We start from the raw sequence: 22,800 nt of genomic DNA, 5'->3' as shown, positions 1-22,800 counted from the left end.
CATTAAATAAAACCATTGGATTATATAGTCATATGATCTGTTGTGAAATTGAGAATTGTGAAATTAATGCATTCTTTAGGTTATTATTTATGTTAGTTGCCAGTTTTGTTCTTCTAAACTTAATTAAATTTCATTTAAAAATGTTTAGACTAGATTGCTAAATACTAAGAATTTCAGTTAGCGAATTTTTACCTCCTGTGGTACCATTGTTTTTATGTTTTCACTTTTGACTTTCATAATCAATTCAAAAATCAAATTCCAGGGGCGGAGCTACGGTAGGTTGAAATAAATTACTGCGGCACATTTTGTAATATATATGTTTACATATCTAAGCACCTTAGCGACAAATCCATTGGTAAAATTGTATTCTTTAGAAATTTAAAACCAATAGTGTTTTTCTGAAAGTACTTTTAATTTAAAATCGAGCAGCGATAATTTATTTTGACAAGCGCTAGATCCGCTACAGTTAGAATCTATGACGACTCAGAAATTATCAACATCGAGCTAGGCGAAAATCGTCAATTGGAAAACTTGGAACAGAACAAAAGTCGTGAAATGGAAAACATGCAGCAGAACGAAAGTTGTCAAATGGAAAATGTTCATGACCTTCACGAGGAAAACGATGGTTCACGGTGTTGTTTTCCTTGTACATGGAGCCTTATAGGTTGAAGTTTCAATTTATAATCAAATCTTATTTGACATTTTATGATCGAAACAAAAACACCCACCGTTCATGTTTGGTGTAATATTATATTACCGATATGTAGATGCGAATATTTTTCATATCGCTAATGATATTTATTAAATTGTCTTTGTCCAAAAATTTGTATTTATGCTTCGTATAAATCGTTTTAATTTTATAAACTACGTATGTATGTATTGCTTTCAGATCGACAAAAACAAAAAAATGACTACATTTATCAAGAGGCAGCCATATATTTAGAGAAAGGCGAAGCCAATGAATTGTACCATGAATTCAACGACCATCTTGGCAAATATCGTTTTATGTGTTATCTAATTGTTCATTCAAAATTATACAAAATAGTGGACATTTTTACATCGGTGGGGCTTCTTGCACTTGCAGCTGTTGAACCGCCAGCAAAGTTTGGAATGACTATTGAAATATGGGTAACTGTTAGTAATAAATCTTTTATTATTTTTGAGTTATTTTTGCCATGCCAATGATAATCTTCATTCACATAAATAAATGAACCGGTTTTATTGAACCTTTATAAATGATAGTATAGGGGTTATATAAGGTGAAAAATTGGAGAGGATAATTGGTTTACTTCAGAATGTGTTTTCTATGCATGAAATTCAAGCTCAAATCTTTGTATATGTCATGAAGTTTTAAATCAATAGCTTGCATATAAAATGATAATATTTTCTATTTTGTAGATTCATGGAGTCCTTGAGATTGTCTTTCTATTCATAGTGTTCAGCATATTTGTCATCAAGATTAAATGGCAGGGAATTAAGTACTCAAAGACTCACAAACGGACTATTTTTAAGGTTTGCATATGACATTAATTCTGAAGGTGTCGACTACCTGATTTTTCGACGACCGTAGGGTCAGTCAACATCAACACTTACAGTCCTTCTCAGGACTCTACTCTACTAACATGTCACGGTACTCCTGGGTTCAAAACATTTTCTTACTAACCAATGAACTAAAATACATAGAACGCTACCTGTATAGAGAAGCCTCATAATTTTCTGAAGACAAATCTTACACCCAGACATAAGTGTTTAGTGTTTCGAGATTTTATCACGCAGTGACACTTGATTGAACTCTCGATTTACTTCGAGTCACGATGTAAACACGCAAGTCTGGGTGTAATCTTGCGTGTCTGGGTGTAAGATTTCGCTTCAGTTGGTGTAAGAGTTCGCTTGGAAGCACTCGCACTTCGTGTTCGTGCGTGCCACGCAATTTCTCGCTTTTCCCAAACTTTCTCGCGTGTTTAAATAACTCTATAGATTTATTTGTGAAAAAATATTCACCAATAACACAAGTGAAGTAGTTATGTCTTTAACTGATAAATTGCTTGCTGCTAAAGTAGCTAATAAAAACATAACTTGTTTTAGTCTTCATCATTGGTCAATGTTATTTATTACATAATTAAACATGTTAAATGAAAGACAGTATTTTTAAAACTTTTATTTGCAGTTGCAAACATATTTCGACATAACTATAAGTCATCTTTAGTGCGAGTGGATAAATTATTCACAGTGTGTATTATATAGGATAGAAATATGATATAACCTTTGGTTAAAACAAATACCTACAATTTCGTCTTAGCTAAAAGTTTATGTCCTGTACTCAACCTCCACATAGCTACCGGGTGCTTACATTACCAAAGACTCATTCTCCTTTCTTAACAAACTCACTAATTCGATATGCTGCAATGGACGTTTACTTGTATCCTTTTACATTATAAGCCTTTTCACCAATATTCCACTAGACGAAACTATTGAAATTACGGTAAACCTTATTCGCAGCACTCCTGTAAATTATTGAAATTACGGTAAACCTCATTCGCAGTGCTGTAAACCAGTACTTGCTGCAATGTTTCAGATGTGCATAAAATGAGCGATGTCATTGTTTTTCACAGTTTCCATAGTTGTATTTTTCATTTTAAAATACGTATTCAATAGTAAGCATCATAATTGACTGACTAAAGATCAAGCCCCATCTTCTTTAATGCTACAATATTTTCTACGAATATTTTTTCATGAAACAAAATCAAAAGTCTTGGCTAAAAACATGTTTTTTTACAAGTCTCGCATAACGTGCAACTTCGCGCAAGTACTACACGTAATTTGACCTCCAGATACGCGTGTCAAATTTGGCTTCAAAAAATTATTAGGTTTTCTATTACAGGTAGCTTTCCATCTATTTAGTTCAATGGGTTGAGCACAGATATGTTTTGCACAGGCTAATGCAAACACAGCTCTAGACCAGTCAGCGCACGCATTTCATTGTGTTTATTTTATAAATGATAATACTACATAATAATGGAGATACATTTGTTATTTTTCTACAATTTAGTTTCTATTCATTGTGATCATGACAGTTGAAGTAATAGTTGTTATGATACGAAATGACTCGCATTTTCGGGTAACTAGAGCACTACGTCCATTGTTTCTTCTCGACACCTACTATTTTTGTGGAGTACGCAGGTACATTAAAAATCATAAATAGATCAGGAGGTAGAATTTATTGCTTCAACAGACTTGTATGTTTTCAGAGTTTTGCGTACTATACTAAAGTCATTGGTTCCAGTTTTGGACATTTTTGCTTTACTCTTGTTCTTTATGATAATATTTTCCATTCTTGGTAAGACTTTTACTGTAAAATGGTATTTTTAAGTTATTCATTGGATGTATCATTTAGGCCCGTTAACAAAATGTAGTGATTTATATGTTTTACTAACTAATAGTTTATAACTTTATGTTCAATAGGTTTTTACTTTTTTTCAACTAATGAAGATGATCCAGTAAGAAATTTTATAATTGATTAATACTGGTATTATAATTAAGATGTATATTCTTCAACTTTATTGTTTTTATATTCATTTCTAGAATTTCAGTACAATTCATGAAAGTTTTATCAATCTATTTATACTTGTTACAACTGCCAAGTAAGCACCTTCATCACGATATTTTTTGTTACCAGACAGTGAATTAACATAGTTACTTCACAATTCAATATATACAACTTTTCAAGTAAACTATTTTGTTTAATTTTTAGTTTTCCTGATGTGATGATGCCAGCCTACCATAAAAACAAAGGATCTGCGTTTTTTTTCGTTATCTACATTTCCATTGCGCTTTATTTTCTAATGAATCTTGTAAGCATATGATCTTTGCAATAAAGCCCACAAAGTTCGTAAATTTCTGCCGCTCTGATAACTTTTTATTAAACCAGCTTAAATTTTGATTTCCTGACATATTCATGTGAATGAAAGCAGAGGCGTGACTAGAACGTTAATTAGGAGGGGGGTGTATATTCATATATTCCGTTGTGCCCGGCTGATTTCTTATGAAAGTATGATTGTCTCATTTATTGTTTTTAGGTTCTTGCCACAGTCTACTCAACATTTTCATTAAAAAATAAAAAGAAATTTAAAGACCTTTACTTTCACAAGCAGTATGAAGAATAACAGATAACATTTATAACAATTTATTTTGTCTTTATTCCGGCTATTTCTCTGTAATTATGATTTTAGGAAAGGTGTAGAACTGGCATTTAAGAAGATTAAAGAGATTGAACCGGTATTCTATGATTTTTTAAATTTTAGATAGAACTCACTGTAGTGATCATTAATTTGGACCTTGTACTTAAGCAGTTGAACTATATCATTAAATTTTGCCAGAACGGGGTCACAAAATGAAAAATTCCGTCGTCATATGACGTCATAAGTTTTCACAACGTTTAACTGAGTTGACTGATAAATGATAATGTATTATTTACAAGTTGTGTAAGTCATAACCCCATTTGATTAGTACCTTTAGGTCTAGAACAGATGTATCACAGTAATACTACACCCACTATACGTGACCAAGCTTAGCTGATTAAAAAGTTTAAAAACTGAAATTAACAAGAAAAAGAAATATTTTTAGCTTTTTGACGCTTTTGATGTTGTAAGGTTTTCATTACTCTATTTTTATCCAAATGGTATATTGCTTCAAGAAATAATATTTCGAAATGTTCAAGAACAGTTCTTTTTTTTCAAAGAATGAAGGTGGCATTGATTTAGTCAAATTTTGTGGACTAATGAAATATTTTAAACCTAGAATGTGTGAGTACTGTTTATATTCATAAGCATCTTTTGAATTTCTTTAACTTAGTGTTGCCACTTTTTCTTACAGCGCCTTTGAGTAAAAAACTCTTGTTTAAACATCTTGATAAAGGAAAAACTGGAAAATTAAAGTAATTTTAAACTTAAAATCTTTTGATCTTGTTATTGTATTTTATTATTTCATTTTATACTTAGTCTTGAGGAATTTCGTGGTATTTATGATGCAAGTAAACTTTCATGGCATTGTGTAAGAATGTAGACGTTTTTCTAATTTCAAATGTAAAATTACTAAAGCTTCTTTTAGTGTTTCTAATAGCTCGTTGGATTTCTCACATTCTTTTTTGTTAGATTGCAAATGACACATGGTTTGAGTTATATAATATGCCAGCAATTTGTCAAAAAATATTGAATGGTGAGGAATTTCGTCGTCTTGCCTTCAAATATTTTTGACTGACGAATAAATTTGAAATATTAATGATTTTTACTTTTATTAGGGATTCATTATTGTGTTACAAAAGAAGTCTCGTGCAATTTTCTCTTCGCGGAAAACAAGGTGCAGAGGAACGTTCGTAAATTCGAAAAAATTTCATTGGAATTGGAAATTCGTGGAATGGAAAATCTTCGTGACCAGCACGAAGAAAACGATGATTTAAAGTGTTTGTTTGCCCGTAAAGTCAGAGAGATACTTAAAGGCCACAATTGTTCCTTCAAGTTGTTTGACATTTTAATATGTTAGTACTAAAATCTTCTTCATTTCACTCAAAATAATGAATAGAATATTTTAACATTTCTTTCTCGACAGTTGCTGTCATTTTTGCTAATGGTTGTGTGGTCACTGTGGAAGTCATTATGCAGTCAAGTTAGTATTGTTTTATTGATACTTTATATTTTTAAATGGTTGCCTTGTATAACTAATATTGTCTTTTACGTTTTTTTAAACAGTCAAGGAACCATCTGAACGAAATCTTAGTGGAAGAAAATGGCATTCTCACGTTTTCACTTCAAGTATGAATGATTTTTCCTCGTGTTTTCCCTTCTGACTGGTTAAACGTTTTTACATGTTTGTAAATGTAGATTGTCCAGGATGGTATAGTCCTGAGAAGGACAGTTTTTGTTGTTGTTGACTGACGTTTCGACAACCTTAGAGGTAGTCATCTTCAGAGTCATTGTACAAAAGTACACACTACAAACAATTACATGAAACAACAATGGGCTTACCCGTTTCTGTTGTAGTTGCTGAAATTGTAATGCAATCTATAGAGGAACGAGCGCTCACGACTTGTAAACATACACTACCTTTTGGTTCCGCTACGTAGATGACACAATCACAGCACTACATGCAGACGAGATTGATGACTTTCACACTCACATTAACAAACAGAACAGCCACATACAATTTACCAAAAATGTGAAGAAACGGAACTCTTCCTTTTCTTGACTGTTTGGTAAAACATGACAATCAAAAACTACGAACAACAGTTTATCGCAAGCCAACACATACTGACCGACTACTAGACCAATCATCTTACCCTACATCACACAAAGCCACCACAATCAGAACATTAACAAGACGTGCACAAATCATATGTGATTCACCGGACACTCTACACAACGAAAACAACTATCTCAAACGTGATTTTGACGAAAACAACTATAACTCTGACTTTATCAACCCAACGAACCCAATGAAATGAACAAGGTATCAAGGGAAACAGCAACGATACCTTACATCAAAGGTATCTTTGAGACTATCTTTCGTATCTTACGACCATACAACATACGTGTCGCACATAAACCAATCACAACGTTGCGAAAAGTACTAATGAACATAAAGGACAAAGAACAACCCAACGAACGACAAGGTACAGTTTAGAAAATAAACTGCTCCGACTGCCACGCATCCTATATCAGGGAAACTGGCAGGAACTTAAACATAAGACTTACTGAACACAAACGAGCTACTAAAAAACAAGACAAAACTAATCATTGCTGAATATCACCGAATCACAAAGCACAACAATGACTGGGACTCGGCAAAATGCATTACTTACAGTACTGACTATAGACAACGGCTTACATTAGAAAGTTCGTATACCAACTTGGAATAAATCCCCCTGAACAGATCACAGCAATTACCGGCACCTTACAAACGACTTATTCACAATATATACGCTAGCTAAAAACATCACACCTAAATCACACATACCAATAAAAAACATTTCACTTCACACTAATTCACAATGACAATACACAATTGACACCCACAAATTTCCTGTACACACAATACAATGACGTAAAAACCAGATAACAAATACGGCTAACCTGACGTTAACCCCTCATTTGACTATGAAGATGACTACTGCTAAGGTTGTCGAAACGTTAGTCAACAACAACAAAAACAGTCCTTCTCAGGACTATACCAACCTGGACGATCTACATTTACAAACATGTAACGATACTTACGGGTTCAAACGATTTACATTAAAAGTTTTTGTTATAAAATTCTGCAGTTTATACTGTTGAGGCTTTATTGAAGTTACTTGCTTTTGGTATTCGTGGTTATTTTGATTCATTTTGGAATTGGTAAGCTCATACTGTCCTGTGTTCATTATACAACTTCCTATCTATATTCATATAAATTTAAATAATCTTAATAATCTTGGACTTTTTGCTGCACTTTCTGTAGGTTTGATTTATCAGTAACAATACTCAACATTTTGGAGAGTTTTGATACAGGGTTAACTTTCGCCATTTTCCTTCGACCAATTAGATTATTGCTGTGAGTATTTTGAATTAACCAATTAGATTTTTTATGAGAGATTCCCTTTTAATTTGCTATTTTTTCTATTTAGACTGTTCAAACTTTTTAAGACATATCGCGTCATCTTTGACAGTTTAAGAATTCTTTTACCAAGTTTGGTGAAGTAAGACTTTTATGGTATTTCATTCAAATCGTTTTTCCTTTCAACATAAGGTTTAATAAGTTCCTGTTTCTATTTTAGTTTAGGTATAGTTATTATACTGTTTTATTATTTTTTTGCCATCATTGGAATGGAAATATTTGCTGGTGTTGATTTGAAATCTTGCTGCAGGTAAATAAATGGCTACACTGCATGAATAAATTATCTTCAATAAGAAATTTTAATACTTTAATCTGACGGTAAGCGTACGTCATCTATATATGACATTTGACATCTTCATGTACAAACATGTAATCTAAGTAAGGTCAGTTTTCGATCAATTAGTGTCATAATTATGTACTGTTTACATTTGACGTGAGATGTTCAATGTAAACTAATAAAGAATTAAATTATTTTTGTATAAGTGAAGGTTGCACAGATATTTTGTGATTATTAACAATTCACGTCTTTTATGTAGAAACGATTCCATCCTGTATCAATATGAGGAAAATGGATATTACTACTTAAATAACTTCAACAATTTTTATCATTCTTTTGGTGCGTAAATATTTAATTCTACGGTACAGTAATGTAAACCTTTAATTGATCCCGTGTAAGGCAAGGTATTTTGTAAAAACCTTTTTATTGATTTGATTTTAGTCTTTTGAAATTCATAATCAATATAAATGTCAGAAGGGCATTTTTTACTACAAATCTTTACAAAAATGTTCATCGTTTTAAAATTCACGTGAAATTTACTTGCTATTGAATATAATATTCTTTTATATTCCAAGTTACCAAAATCTACCATTAAAATAAAATACTTGCCGAACACCAAGTACTATAACTCTGTCTAAAGTGTAGCGCAACATAACTTGAAAAAAACTATTCAAAATTATGAAGTTTTTTAATATTGTGTATTTTTTCTTATTTAATTATTTTCAGTGACTCTTTTTGAGTTAACAGCTGTCAATAATTGGCATGTTATTATGGTAACTATAAGCAATCCTTTATTTTTTCCAATAAAAAGTTTTCCTGTTTAACCACACATTTTAACTCCTAATTTTCAGGAAGGTTTTGCACAAGCTACAACGGAATGGAGTCGCATATTTTTCATGATATTTTACATCGTTATTTTGGTAAAGTACTTAAATGTGATCCTGTTCCGTTTAGCTTTTACTAAAAGGTAAAATAGTTTACTAGGAGTCTAGGGAATGGTAAGATTTTTTGCAGGAAACAGGGATGAGGTCATTTTCCTTATTTAAAGAATGCCGTTCGCTCGTTCTCTTGTGTTATAGCTACTTGATCCTCTCATTAAATGTATTACTTTAAGGCTGTAATGACGATCGTTGTTGCGTTTATCCTGGATGCATTCACTTTTTCTATTAAGTTTCAAAGCAAACATCAAAACGTGCGGAGTAAGTGGTGATAATGAACATCAATGATGAGATTGTTATTTAATGAATCATTGATTACTTTATGTTACAGGAAGTCAACATAAGATTAAGTGTGAAATAAGCCTTACTAAAGAAGAATTTGACGATCCTCGTTATTCCAGATTACAATCGGTAGGTGAAAAACTGATCATTTTTAAATGAAGTTTACAATTTTTATGCTTTACATTTTCCACAATATAGGAAACATTTAAGTTTGTTGGAAAACGTGTTTTGACTCGTGATGATCTGTATGAAAAAATGTACAGTGATGAACTGAAGGTTAAATTAATATCATCATGATCTCTCTTTTCCATTTGTATCCAACGCTTTCCATACTTATCTCTGTCTTTCTCTCTTTAAACAAGGCGGAATCCTGTTTAAAGAAGACAACTTCATGCCCAGCAGTCTTTGCGTGCCTCCAGTAACGTTGATGAAAACCCTCTGTTTTACATGTCGAGGAACACGCTTGACAAAATATACACTTTTTGATGTAAACTGTTTCTTTTTAAAGCAAGCAACCAACGCATACTTTTTAAACATTTAATGTTATAAGTTATTTTTGCTATTAAATGTAATTTAAGGTCATAATTTTTACTGAATATTAATGTAATAAGTCATAGGTTAACTTATTAAATCAACAGCAGTTTAGAAGTGCATTTAAATTAATATAAAGCATCATTTGATAACTAAACATTCCAAAAAATACTTTAATGACTATTTTGTGACAACTGTAAAGAATGATAGTCTTGAAATCAATAAAGTTAGAAAATTCGTATTTAATGATAAATTCATTCGTAAATGAATGAATATAATTATTTTAATTATTTACTAGATGGGTAGATTATATTTTTTACGGATTGTAGCATGCATATGGTAATATTTGCCTCTTTAGCCCAAAATTGTCGACCTGCTGTCAACCAATCGCACCAGTTTAACATTATTTAACATCAGAGTACTCTACTTAACAATGTTGGTTAATATTAAATGAAGATATGATCTTCGCACTTTGCTGGACAATTTAAGCAATCGTCTCAAGACCTGAAAAAATCAGGTGATTCAATGTTGTTTAAATCGTAGTCTCAATTGGAGTAATTTCAAAATTTTTCCCGCGAAAAACTGCGAAAAGCCCGTGTTACTGGCACGTGAGAGTAACACTTTATAACAGCACATGGCGCGTAACGTTAGTCATTAATGCAGTCTTGCCTATGCTACGTCCCAAATAATTTCTATATTTGGCAAGATCGTATTGTTTTCTTAAGACATTTGAAATGGCAAGTCTTGTTCTTGAAGATGGAACGGTTTTTAAAGGAAATGCGTTTGGCTCGTCGAGAAACTCGCCTGGAGAAGTTGGTGTGTAGTTAAATTAACTTGTGTTGTAATATCAGTATTATTCCTATTTTGAGCAAAGTGCTCCTTTAAAAGTTAAATCAACCATTGTATAGTTTAGGTTGTATGATTATAGCCTTCTTGACTCAGTGTATTGTTAAATTTACATTGCTTTCTCGTTTATGAATATTTGTACAAAAGTCTGATCACTCGCCTGTGATATTACAATTGGATTAACCTGAATTCTCATTATTTTGTCTATATTTCTCAAGTTTATGTAAACATGACTTCGTTTGCCTTTCGATTAATGTCACTAGTTTGAGTTTGAGCGTGTCCAACCTTATGCAATCGTCATTATCCTACCTTAACTAATCTATTAAATTATTGAAATATGAATGATTTTTTCATTTATAAATTCTGCCATTCATTACGTTTATATAAATGAAGAATGCTTTTGAAAGGGAAAGAAGATTGATTATTAACTCAGACTTGCTCACAACTCATTTCCCAAAAACTAAAACTAGGCAAAAGTTCCCTCTTGTCTCGAAAATCGCCTGACTGATCAAAGCACCATACATTTTTTGAATAATTAACCATATTATTAAAAGACAGGATTTATTCTTGGATTCATTCAGTTGTGAGCAGATTCAAAACTGTTTTACTATACACGCAAAATATATCTAGTTAAACACTTTGCCTGTATAGTGAAATGGTGAATGTGGGAGTCTGTTTAGGAGTGTGCATCGAAAAAATATTTGTGTGTTGTTGTATGCCATTGAACAGACTTTTGTATTCTTTTTATTAAATGGTTAAAGATCACAACTTCAGCCCACGATTCTTTTTGTTCTCAATCATTTTTTGGACCTTACTTTATTCCATGTACATATTTAATAAAAGCTGAGGCTGTCACACCCCCACACCTCCCAAATATTCGCCCCTAAGTCATCTGCTACCTTTTTCAGTCTCATGTTATATGATATGACAGTTTGAGTTCCTTTGAACATGGCATAAAGGATATTCAAGTTTGCCAATAAGAAGTTTCCCAATTAAATTTCATTGCGTTTCACGATTTTCAAACATATCCTGCAAGGGCCAAAGGGGGTTGAATCCTAGGTTCAATTCAAGATGATTTTGTAGATGTGGTGCTTTAGTTTTTATAAAATTTCGATTTTGGAAGTGCGCTCAATGAAAAACGTATTAAAATTTCTTTTTCTTAATTGTTTGGCATATTTGCATTTCAGAAATCGACAGTGTTGCCAGTGGTGAAGCCAGCCCGATCTTTCACTCTTACAATGCAATTTTTTCTGCAAAATTAATTTTCATTTCATCAAAAAATTAAATTGATTCATTGCTGTTCCAATGACCTAACACAAAAAGCCTTGCATTGTAGAAGTAAGAAACAGGCTGGCTTTGAAACTGACTTTTACACCCGTCAAGCCTAGGCTAGATGAGTGCCCTCCTTGTAAATCAACTCTTGGTTCAATATGATTACTTTTTTGAAATCTAGTTTTTCAAACTGGTATGGTTGGCTATCCAGAATCTTTGACAGATCCATCATATCGTTCGCAAATCCTTGTCCTTACCTATCCTCTTGTTGGAAACTATGGTATTCCAGATGGCATTGTGGATGAATATGGGATCATCGAATCATTTGAATCAAAGAAACTCTGGTTGTCAGGATTGATCATTGGCGATGATGTTGAGGATTACAGCCATTGGAGTGCTAAAAAATCTCTCTCAGAATGGCTCAAGGAGTATAATATCCCTGGGATTCATGCTGACCTAAAAATTCAATTTCCATAACATTTGACAATACTCCTAGCTTAAACTAATTTGTTTTATGAAAAGGTATCGTTTAGGAAAAGATATGCTATTGATTGACGACACAGTTAACGTATTAATTCCTTTGAGAGCATGACTTCAAATGTCAGTAATCCTGTTAATCAAGAAGTTAAATATTTCGTCTTTCAAAAGGTCAATAGTTCCTTCACAAGTGTCACAATTAGACATTAATGTTGTTGTTATTCCCAGATCAAAACGCATATGCATTAATTAAGACCTTACAAAAGTAGAATATTTCTTGTATGTTAGGTAAGTTTATCTGAACACGCATGATATATATTTCAAAATTTAGATCGCCCGGGTTAGTGAAGTACTGAGAATGACTGTTGGTGTTGATGTCAACTGACGTTTTGACAACCTTAGTGGTAGTCATTTTAAGAGTCTAGTGACAGAAGATGTTGTCCATTTTGTTGTGTCTTACTCACAAAAATTGACGTTTTCAATGTTCTTTTAAAAGGTGGTACAAGAAATAGATAAAATATTACATCCAATACTCCTAATTCAAACTTGAATAGACATATTAAAATGATGCAACACATCATACAAGTAATTTCAAAATGGTTTCACGAAGGCTGAGAGAATTACCCATAAACAAAATTATTAAATATGGAAAATTTAAGGCTAAGTGACATGTTTGCCACCAAGATTTATGTTTTCCACCGAGATGATATCTCTATCATGACTAAACAAAAAATTAGAAGCTATTTTCTTTCCTTCTCGTCTAAACTACAATGACCAAGCCTAATGAGTCAAATTTTTATAATTTCAGTTCTAATCACCGGTTTCCATACGCAAGTTTATTTATCACCTCATCAAAAGTAGGCTCTACTCCTGATGGATTCGCATTAGTGCAAGTCCATTTAAGCGTTCTTCAAACATCGTACTTTTTTTGTAAGTTTTAAGCATGCGAAGTGCTGAAATAGAGCGTTCGCACTCTCAAGAAGTAACTGGAAGAGTGGCTAGTAACCGTAGACATGCCTTAAAATTCTCAAAACCTTAAACCATAAAGTTTTAAGTGTGAAAGCTGCAGTGTCCGGTAATGATCCCTCATATGTTGTCCAAAACTTTTCCCATAATTCCAATTCAGCATATAATAGTAAGGGATTAGGAAGATCGTCTTTGTAAAAATCAGAAACTAACAAAAATTCTCTTTCCAAATTTGTTGTTTGGTGAAAGACTATTAAAAAGCGAAATCATTTTATATGGAACAATGCTAAAGCCGTAATAAACGTTGATTTGGCAAAAATCAAATCTTGCCTGAAGATCAGAGTTTAAGTGGTCTAGAAAAGGAATAGTGAGAGCCTTTTTGTGATCATCTGACGCGCTAGAAGATAGGTGATTCTCATCGTGCACTTGTCTGCCAGCTGTTCTGGGCATTTTTTCATCCACATCAGCTAAAGAAACTGCTTCACTATGCCATTTACCATGATATAAATCAACATCATTCCTCAATAAAATTCCCAAGTTTTTAAATGACTCAATTAAATGCATTCCATCCATAACATCACAGGGTTTAGATTGTAATAACTTAGGAACAGGAAGTGTCAAATCTAAAATATTTCTACTAATGACAAGGTTAACAAAAAAATCTGAGCGTGGAAATCAATGCTAGGAAAGAAGAAGCTTTAGAAGATGTTTCTAGATTACACACATAACCAGCATTTTGGTACAGCATTATGAAAAATTGGAAGGAATAATTCTTGAAATGTATCTAAACCATCTATTCGCTCAATCCATCCAGTTCGACAAACATCCTTTAACTTTAATTAACCTAAATGTGGGAAATAGTCTTCAACTGCTTTTGAAAGTAACATTTGCCATCCATCAGAGAGATCGAAAAAGTAAGAAAGTTCTTTAATTTGACTAAAAACATTTCTGACAAAGGTGACAGAACATGAATTGCATATTGCAAGATTTAACCTATGGCTGTAACAGTAGGTGTAGATTGCTTTAGCGTTCAAACGAAGAATGCGTTTTGAAAGACCATTGATATGTTCTGCAACAGCCCCAGTTTGCCCCCACTAAAATATTATGTTTTACTTACATTACAATATTCAAACTAAAGTCATGGCTCACCAGCCCTATTAACACCCGCCGTCCTTCCCCCTCCTCCCCTTTCCCCCCTCCCTCCTCCCTAGTGACAGAAAATCCTAGCTGCGCCACTGAACAGTCAAGTACAATAAACGAAGGAATGATTAGTTAGAACTGCAAAGATGATTCTTTCTTACTAAGTTGTGACTTTATGAGTGCGGAGACTGCTGTCTGACATTGTACATGTATATAAAACTAATTAATATAACTTTAAAAACGGACAATCTTTTTATTGAACATCATATATTGAACATTTACTGAGCCGTTTTGTTTGGTTAATTGACTTCGGCAATAAAAACAAAACTTGTGTGGACAAAATACTATTTTTAGGCAATTCCAAAATGAAAAAATTTTACTTACAGCACGCAAATAATACGATTTGAAAGCGTCTGTATTAAAAGTACCCATTTTGATGTTTCTTATGCATAATAGGAAAGCTGAAGGCCGAAGCCGACGTGCATTAAAATCTTCATCTGCGATTTCATGACAAAAATCTCAATGAGAACGGATATGGTCTTTTACATTCGGGAAACCCTTGTCGATTGCTGTCTTGTTGTGATGAACAAACGTGTTAGACACATGACGAAGATCAGGAAAATGGGTACGTCATAAAGTCGTTCATGTTATGTACATTTTGCATGCTGCTGGGATTTCAAGATCTGCGTGCCCCCATCTCTCCCCTTCCCACCCCCCACATTTTCCATGGAGAAGCAATAGATTGAGCAAACGTTTAGTGTCTCACATTAAGAATATGATTTAATGTTACCCCTCCGCTATTTTCGAACATGCTCCGCCGTCCTTTAGCTGTACCAAGAAAATAAGTCAATATTCAACCTCCCCCCCCCTAATGGATTTTATCACTATCTTAACCAACCAGTATGCAAGAAATAACAATTTTACCAAAAACAATGATATCAACTGTTGGGTGAAGAGGAAGATGGCATTTTGACATATTTTTACGCATTGGACGAAGTGAAGTTGATGTGCACTTCTAAGGAGAACAAAGGAAGACTTAAACTTGTATGCGCTGCGGTGAGGTACTGGTCAGTGAAAGATAATTTACAGAACCAACAATTTTCGTTAAGAATTGTTACCATGGAAACATTGTATCATATATGAGAACTCTCGATTACAGTCCCATCGTTTGTCTTAAATCGTCTTCCAGTATCTCGGACTACAATCTTCTAAAGTTGTGCGACACAAATGACATGCAATGCTACAAAAACAAATTTCATTATAAATAACTGATTTATCAACAGCCGTATAGCAACAAAAATTTCACACCGAATTTGTGGCGCACGACTGTATTTAAATAAAAATAGTTCGTTTAAAACATTTGTGTCATTTTATATCTGCTCTAATAAAGTACAAATACAATATTTACAAGTGTTTTCCAAGCATATGTTTGGTATCAATTAACAAATTCAGTTTTAAGGACCGGTTAATATGTGGTAGAACAGCCCCCCCTAGCAGGGATGACTTTTCTTGCCAAGCTGCGTTTTGAGTCTCTTTCATATAAAGTCATCACGCTTATGATAATAATCATAATCCAGTCTTAATCCAAAATACTTTCCTGTTTTTAGCCATTTTATTTATCAGGAACATATTGTGGAAAAGTTGCACCCATCTGTTAAAACAGAAGGATAGTTCAAGATGTCGAACGAGAACATGATATTGTTCTTTGAGCCTCTTTCTCATGGTACTCAAAATCTTTTGCAGCTTCTTCCAATTCATTTAATACATTCTCATTCTTTCACGCTATTTTTAGTAAGGAGTTCATGTCACGTGTCCGCTGTGTTGTTGTTGTTATCCCGGCTTACTGGGACAAAATGGGGAATTTTTGTTTAAATAGAATATTTTCATCCCACTTGACTAAGGTCCCGGCTTGCTCATGAACTGGACTGGCTCACATCCATATGAACACTTAACAGATATAACAATAAAAAATGTCTTATTTTTTTATTTAAACCATTGAGTTCTATAATAACTGGAGCGGCTATCTCAAACGCGGCTTTAGATATCGGATGTTGTAAAAAAACATGGCTGATTTCGTCCTCTGCCGCAGAGATTTATCGAAATTGACTGCTTTTCCGAAAATTTTATAATTTTTCACTCCTCCCCGAAGAGAGAGCGAGGAAAAACTATGTATGTATTTGGTTTCAGGTTAGTAACTGTTTGATGAAAATCAAGGTAAAAACCTGAAATTGATAACAGCGAGTCAACTGTGGTTATCAGTTATCGGCTCCTTTGAGGATTCTTTTTATAACTATCGACGAAGGGAGCTATTTATCGGCTTTATATGAATGCAGATGTGCGTCGTTTTGTTACCAGCGTCAAACTTGTTTGCTCGATTAAAGTCTTTAGTTTATATAAAAAAAGTATATCATTGCTTATCTCCAAGTTCATGCAATGGGCATTGGCCTTTTCTCTACAATTGTAGGATTAGTACTTGTTTCGTTATAAAGATGAATAATAAATCTATGGACATTTACGGCTTGACTTAATGTATATGATTTTCTGTAATTGAATTTTTATTGAATTTCAAAAAGACCAAAGTTTGCATAAGTGTGATGAAAGAAAACATGTAATATTGTATAGAAATCACTAAGTAACCTTTTATTTTGTTCTGAAATGGAACTGCGTCAAATACTTAATTGTAAAGTTGTGGCACATTTTGATTTTGTTGTATTAATATATGAACTGGGCAAATGCGAATAATCATGAAAACATTGTTCTTGCAATGGTGTTTTTTTAATTCAATTGTTTTTTTAATACTTCTATCCTTCTTTTTTCTTTGTTTTGTCTTTCCTATATTTGTAATGTAAATCCATTTTCCACCTCAATAATAATTTTCATATGCAGTTGCCAGTGGATTTTGTTCTCTGAGTATCCACATCTGGTGTTAAGTTCAAACAAGGATTATGAAGAGCATGTAGATATGTTAAAGGTGTGCAATAAAACCAAATGAATAAAACGCATTTTGTATACTTTTATTGTAAAAAAGGCTTTTAGAAATCATAAAGTTATTAAATTATACTACCTCTATGAAAAGAAATAAGAAGCAAGAAATTGAAGAAAAGCTTTGAAAACTCAAAAAAAGCTTCCTTTAAAAAAAGCAACAAATAATGCACATGACAAATGTCCATTCTGTACTCTAAGTGATAAATAAGCTTAAACTGTTTTTTCAAGCAAAAACTAAAACAATAAAGAAATACATTCTAACTTTAAAGGTTTCATCACTGAATCTTTAATGCATCAATATAGCATGCATTAATTATTAGAATTATTCAAACAACACTGGACTAAAAAAAATTTGATAAAGATATGACAGTTTCACATATGCACCGAGTCTTCATTCATCTCAGTACTAATGCTTGCATAAACAAAAATTTTATAACCACCCATTTTACATGTTTGTAAATTGACATTTTATCAAGCATCATAATGCACACAACCATCTTGCTATCTGTCTTTGGTTCTTAAACTTTAACTTCGAAGCATTCAAGGCATCCTTAGTGAATCCATTGTCTACATTCATAGAATTTGACCATCTTCAAATAAATAACTCTGGATAAGGAAGACAATGATCTTTTCAGCATTATAATGTTTTTGTAAGACTCTGCCTGGTGAATAACATTTTCCAGTCATCTTTTCTCCTTGATTTTCCCCGTATGATGTCGCAAATAGAACATAACAAGCTCTGCTCCAAATTATGAGTATTGTTTGGGCTGATCATTTCTTTTTGAACTCGAGAACAGATTAGTGCAAACTCAACAGCAATAGTTGATAATTTCACAAAGGTTTCCGAGGTTTGCATAAGCCTTTGCAAACAGAAAAAAAATCTTTTATTTCTTTTTCATGATAACAGCAATGCAAAACAGTTAAATTTAAAAAAATTTTGTAATTTTTGCTATAAAATTGTTATGATGATTGATTAACAGTTTGTTCACCTCTCTAAGAAACATTTTCTGTCACTCCCCATAATTTTTTGCAAAACAAATCAGTGTTACAGCCAAACACAGCCTGTTGATGTTGAAGGAGGTTACCGAAAAAAATGAAGAGGAACGTATGGAAAAAAAAAGGTTTGATTGTTTCATTCAAGTTTTTTTTTGTATTTTTGAAAATAATGAGCCTACACCATTTGCTATTGAAAACATCAGTAAGCCAACTTATTTGTCTGTTCATGATGGAATTATAATGAGGCATGAAGATTTTGCTGTTCACGCAAAAATTTATCGCTGTATCTCATTAACAGGTAGTAAGAAAGGGATCTTTGTGCATCTGTCAAATCCTAAACCGAAGTGGAAAAGTTGTGAACGAAGGACCCCTTTAACAGAAGTAAGTACAATAGACGATAAAAACCATTGCTTCGGCCATAGTTTTCATAATTTTTTTCTTTTAAAGATGGCCATTTATTGTACAAGAGCAAATAAAGTTTGAGTTTTGTATAATGGTCGTGTAGTTTCATGTTCAGGACTGCCATGCAAAGTGACCTTGAGATATTGGAAGTATTACGAGTGGATATATTTCTTCAACCGTGAGAAAAGTAAGAAAAAAGGAGTTTGCATACAAAGTGCACGAGTCTTATCGCAGCTTTCAGTAAGGGAATTTTTGTGGATTTCTTGAAATTGTGCATGCATGGTTTCCCTTAACAAAAAATATGGTTAAATAGCTTATATTATTATTCGTAATTTATGGACAGTTAATTGTAATGTTTCCAAGCTATTCTAAGTTATTTCATTGATGGTTTAAACATGATGATACAAGATGAGATTTTAATTGATATGAAAACATTTTTTTTACTTTGATAACCAAAAACCTAAATGCGCCACAAAACTTTATGGACGCTAGAGCTATGGCATATATGAATTCCATATAATTATGAAACAATGAGAGAATACAAACTACATAAACTATGTTACTCAAATGCAACAGGTAGAAGCTGCGCAATGAACAAAATGGACAAAAGGATACTATTGTCGAACCAATGCTTGAACACCATTGATATGGCCAGACATGACGGAAGCACCATCATATGTTTGCAAAAGCAGTTTTTCTTTTATATCAGAATACTCACCAAGTGTATCTTTGATAACTTGTGATATTGCTGTGGCATTTCTGTTAACACTTACATCCACAAATCTTTTTCACTATTAAATTCACATATCTTTTTCACTATCAAATTCATTAACGATAACATTCTTGGTCGACAGACGATCGAACAGAGAAGGGTTTAGGTTATAGGCTATTCGCTATATCAGCATCAGTTCAGCAAATCGCAGTCCCATTAAAGACATTGTGTCATACACAAATACAAAACAGCAATTCGATAGCAAACACAATAGAAAATTAATACCGACAATGATCTCATAATAAGATAATCGCTAACGTCTGTACTCGTATTAAAAGGTCGAATGGTTATAACCTACGCCAATTCAAAATAGCGAGAGTTTGACTATAAAAACAGGAGATTTTAGCATGCACCAAGTCCCTTAGCCAACGAGGTTTTAAAACATATTATATGGAATTGTATTGTACGTTCCGCCCTCTTAAGATAAGCGGAATAAGTCGAGAAATCGCGCAAGTACGCATTGAAATGTGCAAGAAAAGGCAGTTGCTAGGTTAAAGGACAAATCTCAAGATTTTGCGGTATTACCATTACGAAGCACCGAATAAAAGCGTGAAATGAACAAATGAAACATAATATTACAAATTGTTTGTGAAATAATGTAAATTTCATCTCAAAATAGAATATATATTAATTTTTCGGAAATTTTTAGTTCCGCCCGGTTGGAGTAGTGGGACCGCAAGCTACGCCACTGTTCCCAGTACAAATAGGTCTCCTGTTTAAAATATTTTTGTAGTATATCTGTCTCAAACCTTGAAGTCTTGAACTAATAGATGGAAGGCTACGTCCGTCAATATTTTGATGCCAGTAGTGCCCCGTCTTTCTACGAATGGTAAACATATGGCCTATAGAAGCATAGGCAGCCCGGAAATCTGTTTTACATGCTCAAACGCTAAGCAGATTGGTTAAATTTATTTGAAAACAATTGAAAAAAATTGTAGTCAATCTGAATGTATGCGAAAACAATTTCATTTAATCTGCATTGCGTTTGAGCATTCAAAAATATGGTGAGTGTCCCGAGCATAGGTTTTGCAAAATATTTGCATCACACCCTAAAAGCATTCGCGTTTTTTATATGCATAGAAAGACTTTTGAATGTTAAAAAACTGCAAAAATACAGTAAGATTAATAGTTATTGATGAGATGTCTTTGTTTTCCGAGTTTTGCTATGTATTCATAAGATATTTACAAATTTGTGAAAGTGTTCGTGTTAACAGTCGAGAATTTTGTGTTGAGAGTTGCCTACCTTGTTAAATATAAGATTGTTCAGACAATGCAGACGTGGAAATCACGCGAGATAGCGTGCGTGATAAACATTGCATAAGAATCAAGGAGTATATTTACTATTTAAATCGATTGCATATAAAGCCTAAACAGTAAAACTTATTTCTGGGCCGCTTATGGTAGAAGCAAAGGAAGAATAACTTGGACGAAGCTCAAGCTCCCATTTTCGTAAATCGTGTATGCATTACAGGATAACATTTTTCAAAGAACTGCAAGATAATGGGCGTTTTCACTTAGATAGTGAAATGCACAAGGAATGTTTGTGGTTTTGCTTGTATGGTCCTAAACAAGTATCTTTAAACCAAATAAATAATTGGCATGTAAACAACGGCAGACACTTTATGAAATATTATGAGTGTGCTTATCGCCATAATACGTGATTTACCATTACAATAATGTCAAAATGATTTCCTTTGTATGTCAGGACGTGCGCCGTATGAAAGTCTGTTAAATATACATTATTTTAGAGAAGAAATGTATTAAATAGATGTGATTTTTGGCATTTGGTGCAAAACGTTTAGTCTTTCAATAATATTACACCCCAAGTGTTAACCATGTAAACACTTTGTTGAAAATTGTGGTAGGCAATGTTAAATGCATATTGACAACGATTGCAGAAATCTACAAAGTGATGCATCAAGAAATGACATTTCTGACCTAAAAAGAGTTCTCCACGGAGGCCACCGTCGTCCACTGCAGGTTCACCAAGAAATGCTACCTTTAACAAGCGTTTGCTGTCATGCAATTCTTTACGAATGATAGCAATATTGTTATAAAAGATATCTTTTCTGCGGACATTAATTCAAAGTTTGATCTGCCCACGTTTTTTGCACATTGATCATACAAATTTATCACATTTGTCATTTCTTTAGCTGTCAAATCAGCTGAGAAGTAGCATGATTTGCTATATTATAAAAAGTAAAAGCTTAATTTGCTTTATTAGGGAAAGTAAGGTTACTATACAGTTTTTGTAATGTTTTCAAAGTACAATGAAAAAAGCAATGCTTCGCTATATAAGCAGAAGAATGGCGTAGCCAGCTTCACGAGTCTAGCTATATAAATTTCAATTCAACATAAAAGCACCATTTAATTCTTTAATAATCTATTGTTCTCACAGTCAACTAAAAAAAGAAAATTTTGCACGTTATTTGTACACACGTTATGCGAGACTTGTAAAAAACTAGTTTTTAGCAAAGATTATTTGATTTTGTTTAAAGAAAAGTTTTATGGCATTAAAGTGACGAGCTTGATCTTTATTCAGTCAATTATGATGCTTACTGTTGAATACGTATTTTAAAATGGAAAATATCAACCGTGGATACTGTGAAAAACAAAGACATCGTTCATTTTATGCATCATTGTAGAAAATAGTAGTTTATTTAGAAAGAATTCAATTGGATGTATCCAATATTTTACACGAGTTCTCTTTGGATTATTTGGGATTTGTAGTAATGTTTAGCTATGGCTTCATTTACAAAATTTAGTTGTCGAAAAATTGTATGTACTCTATTTTAAGTTTCATTTGAAAAGTTTTGTTCCCAAAAAAAAGGATTTATGTTTCATTTTCGGAGCTTCGTAGTTCGTACAAGTATCTTTTCTTCGCTTCTATCATAGGTGGCCCAGAAATATGTTTTACTGTTTAGGCTTTATATACAATCGATTTAAATAGTAAATATATTCCTAGATTCTTATGCAATGTTTATCACGCACGCTGTTTCGCGCAAAATCCACGTTTTCATTGTCTAAACAGTCTTATATTTTGACAAGGTAGGCAACTCTCAACACAAAATTAACGACCGTTATCACGAACACTTTCACAAATATCTCTCAAATTATAAATATCTCAAGAATACATGGTAAAACACGGAAAACAAAGACATCTCATAAATAACGATTAATTTTACTGTATTTTTGCAGTTCTTTAGCATTCAAGAGTATTTCTATGCATATAAAAAACGCGAATGTTTTTAGGGTCTGATGCAAATATTTTG

The 22,800-nt window shown here is 32.9% G+C and overlaps 2 protein-coding genes across 2 annotated transcripts; both read left to right on the top strand.

The window, feature by feature from the left end:
• Positions 1-351: 351 nt before the first annotated feature.
• On the top strand, positions 352-9,918 carry LOC124451592 (two pore channel protein 1-like). The gene is made up of 28 exons (XM_047002210.1): positions 352-664; positions 890-1,128; positions 1,399-1,512; positions 3,050-3,180; positions 3,249-3,337; positions 3,463-3,497; positions 3,583-3,641; positions 3,752-3,851; positions 4,077-4,150; positions 4,230-4,275; positions 4,739-4,802; positions 4,873-4,933; positions 4,998-5,049; positions 5,151-5,214; positions 5,297-5,533; positions 5,605-5,661; positions 5,745-5,807; positions 7,313-7,385; positions 7,489-7,581; positions 7,655-7,726; positions 7,805-7,894; positions 8,181-8,260; positions 8,648-8,694; positions 8,773-8,841; positions 9,036-9,120; positions 9,191-9,270; positions 9,340-9,417; positions 9,504-9,918. The coding sequence occupies exons 1-28, from the start codon at positions 556-558 to the stop codon at positions 9,561-9,563; spliced, it is 2,421 nt and encodes an 806-aa protein (XP_046858166.1). The 5' UTR covers positions 352-555; the 3' UTR covers positions 9,564-9,918.
• Positions 9,919-10,292: 374 nt separating this feature from the next.
• On the top strand, positions 10,293-12,802 carry LOC124451353 (carbamoyl-phosphate synthase arginine-specific small chain-like). Its single transcript, XM_047001962.1, has 2 exons — positions 10,293-10,488; positions 11,972-12,802. The coding sequence occupies exons 1-2, from the start codon at positions 10,407-10,409 to the stop codon at positions 12,265-12,267; spliced, it is 378 nt and encodes a 125-aa protein (XP_046857918.1). The 5' UTR covers positions 10,293-10,406; the 3' UTR covers positions 12,268-12,802.
• Positions 12,803-22,800: the final 9,998 nt, after the last annotated feature.

The sequence above is a fragment of the Xenia sp. Carnegie-2017 genome, unplaced genomic scaffold (genome assembly GCF_021976095.1).
Source record: "Xenia sp. Carnegie-2017 unplaced genomic scaffold, XeniaSp_v1 HiC_scaffold_24, whole genome shotgun sequence".
In the NCBI taxonomy this organism is placed as follows: Eukaryota; Metazoa; Cnidaria; class Anthozoa; order Malacalcyonacea; family Xeniidae; genus Xenia; species Xenia sp. Carnegie-2017.
The sequence above is the reverse complement of the archived record's forward strand: the minus strand, read 5'-3'. Positions and strand labels throughout refer to the sequence as shown.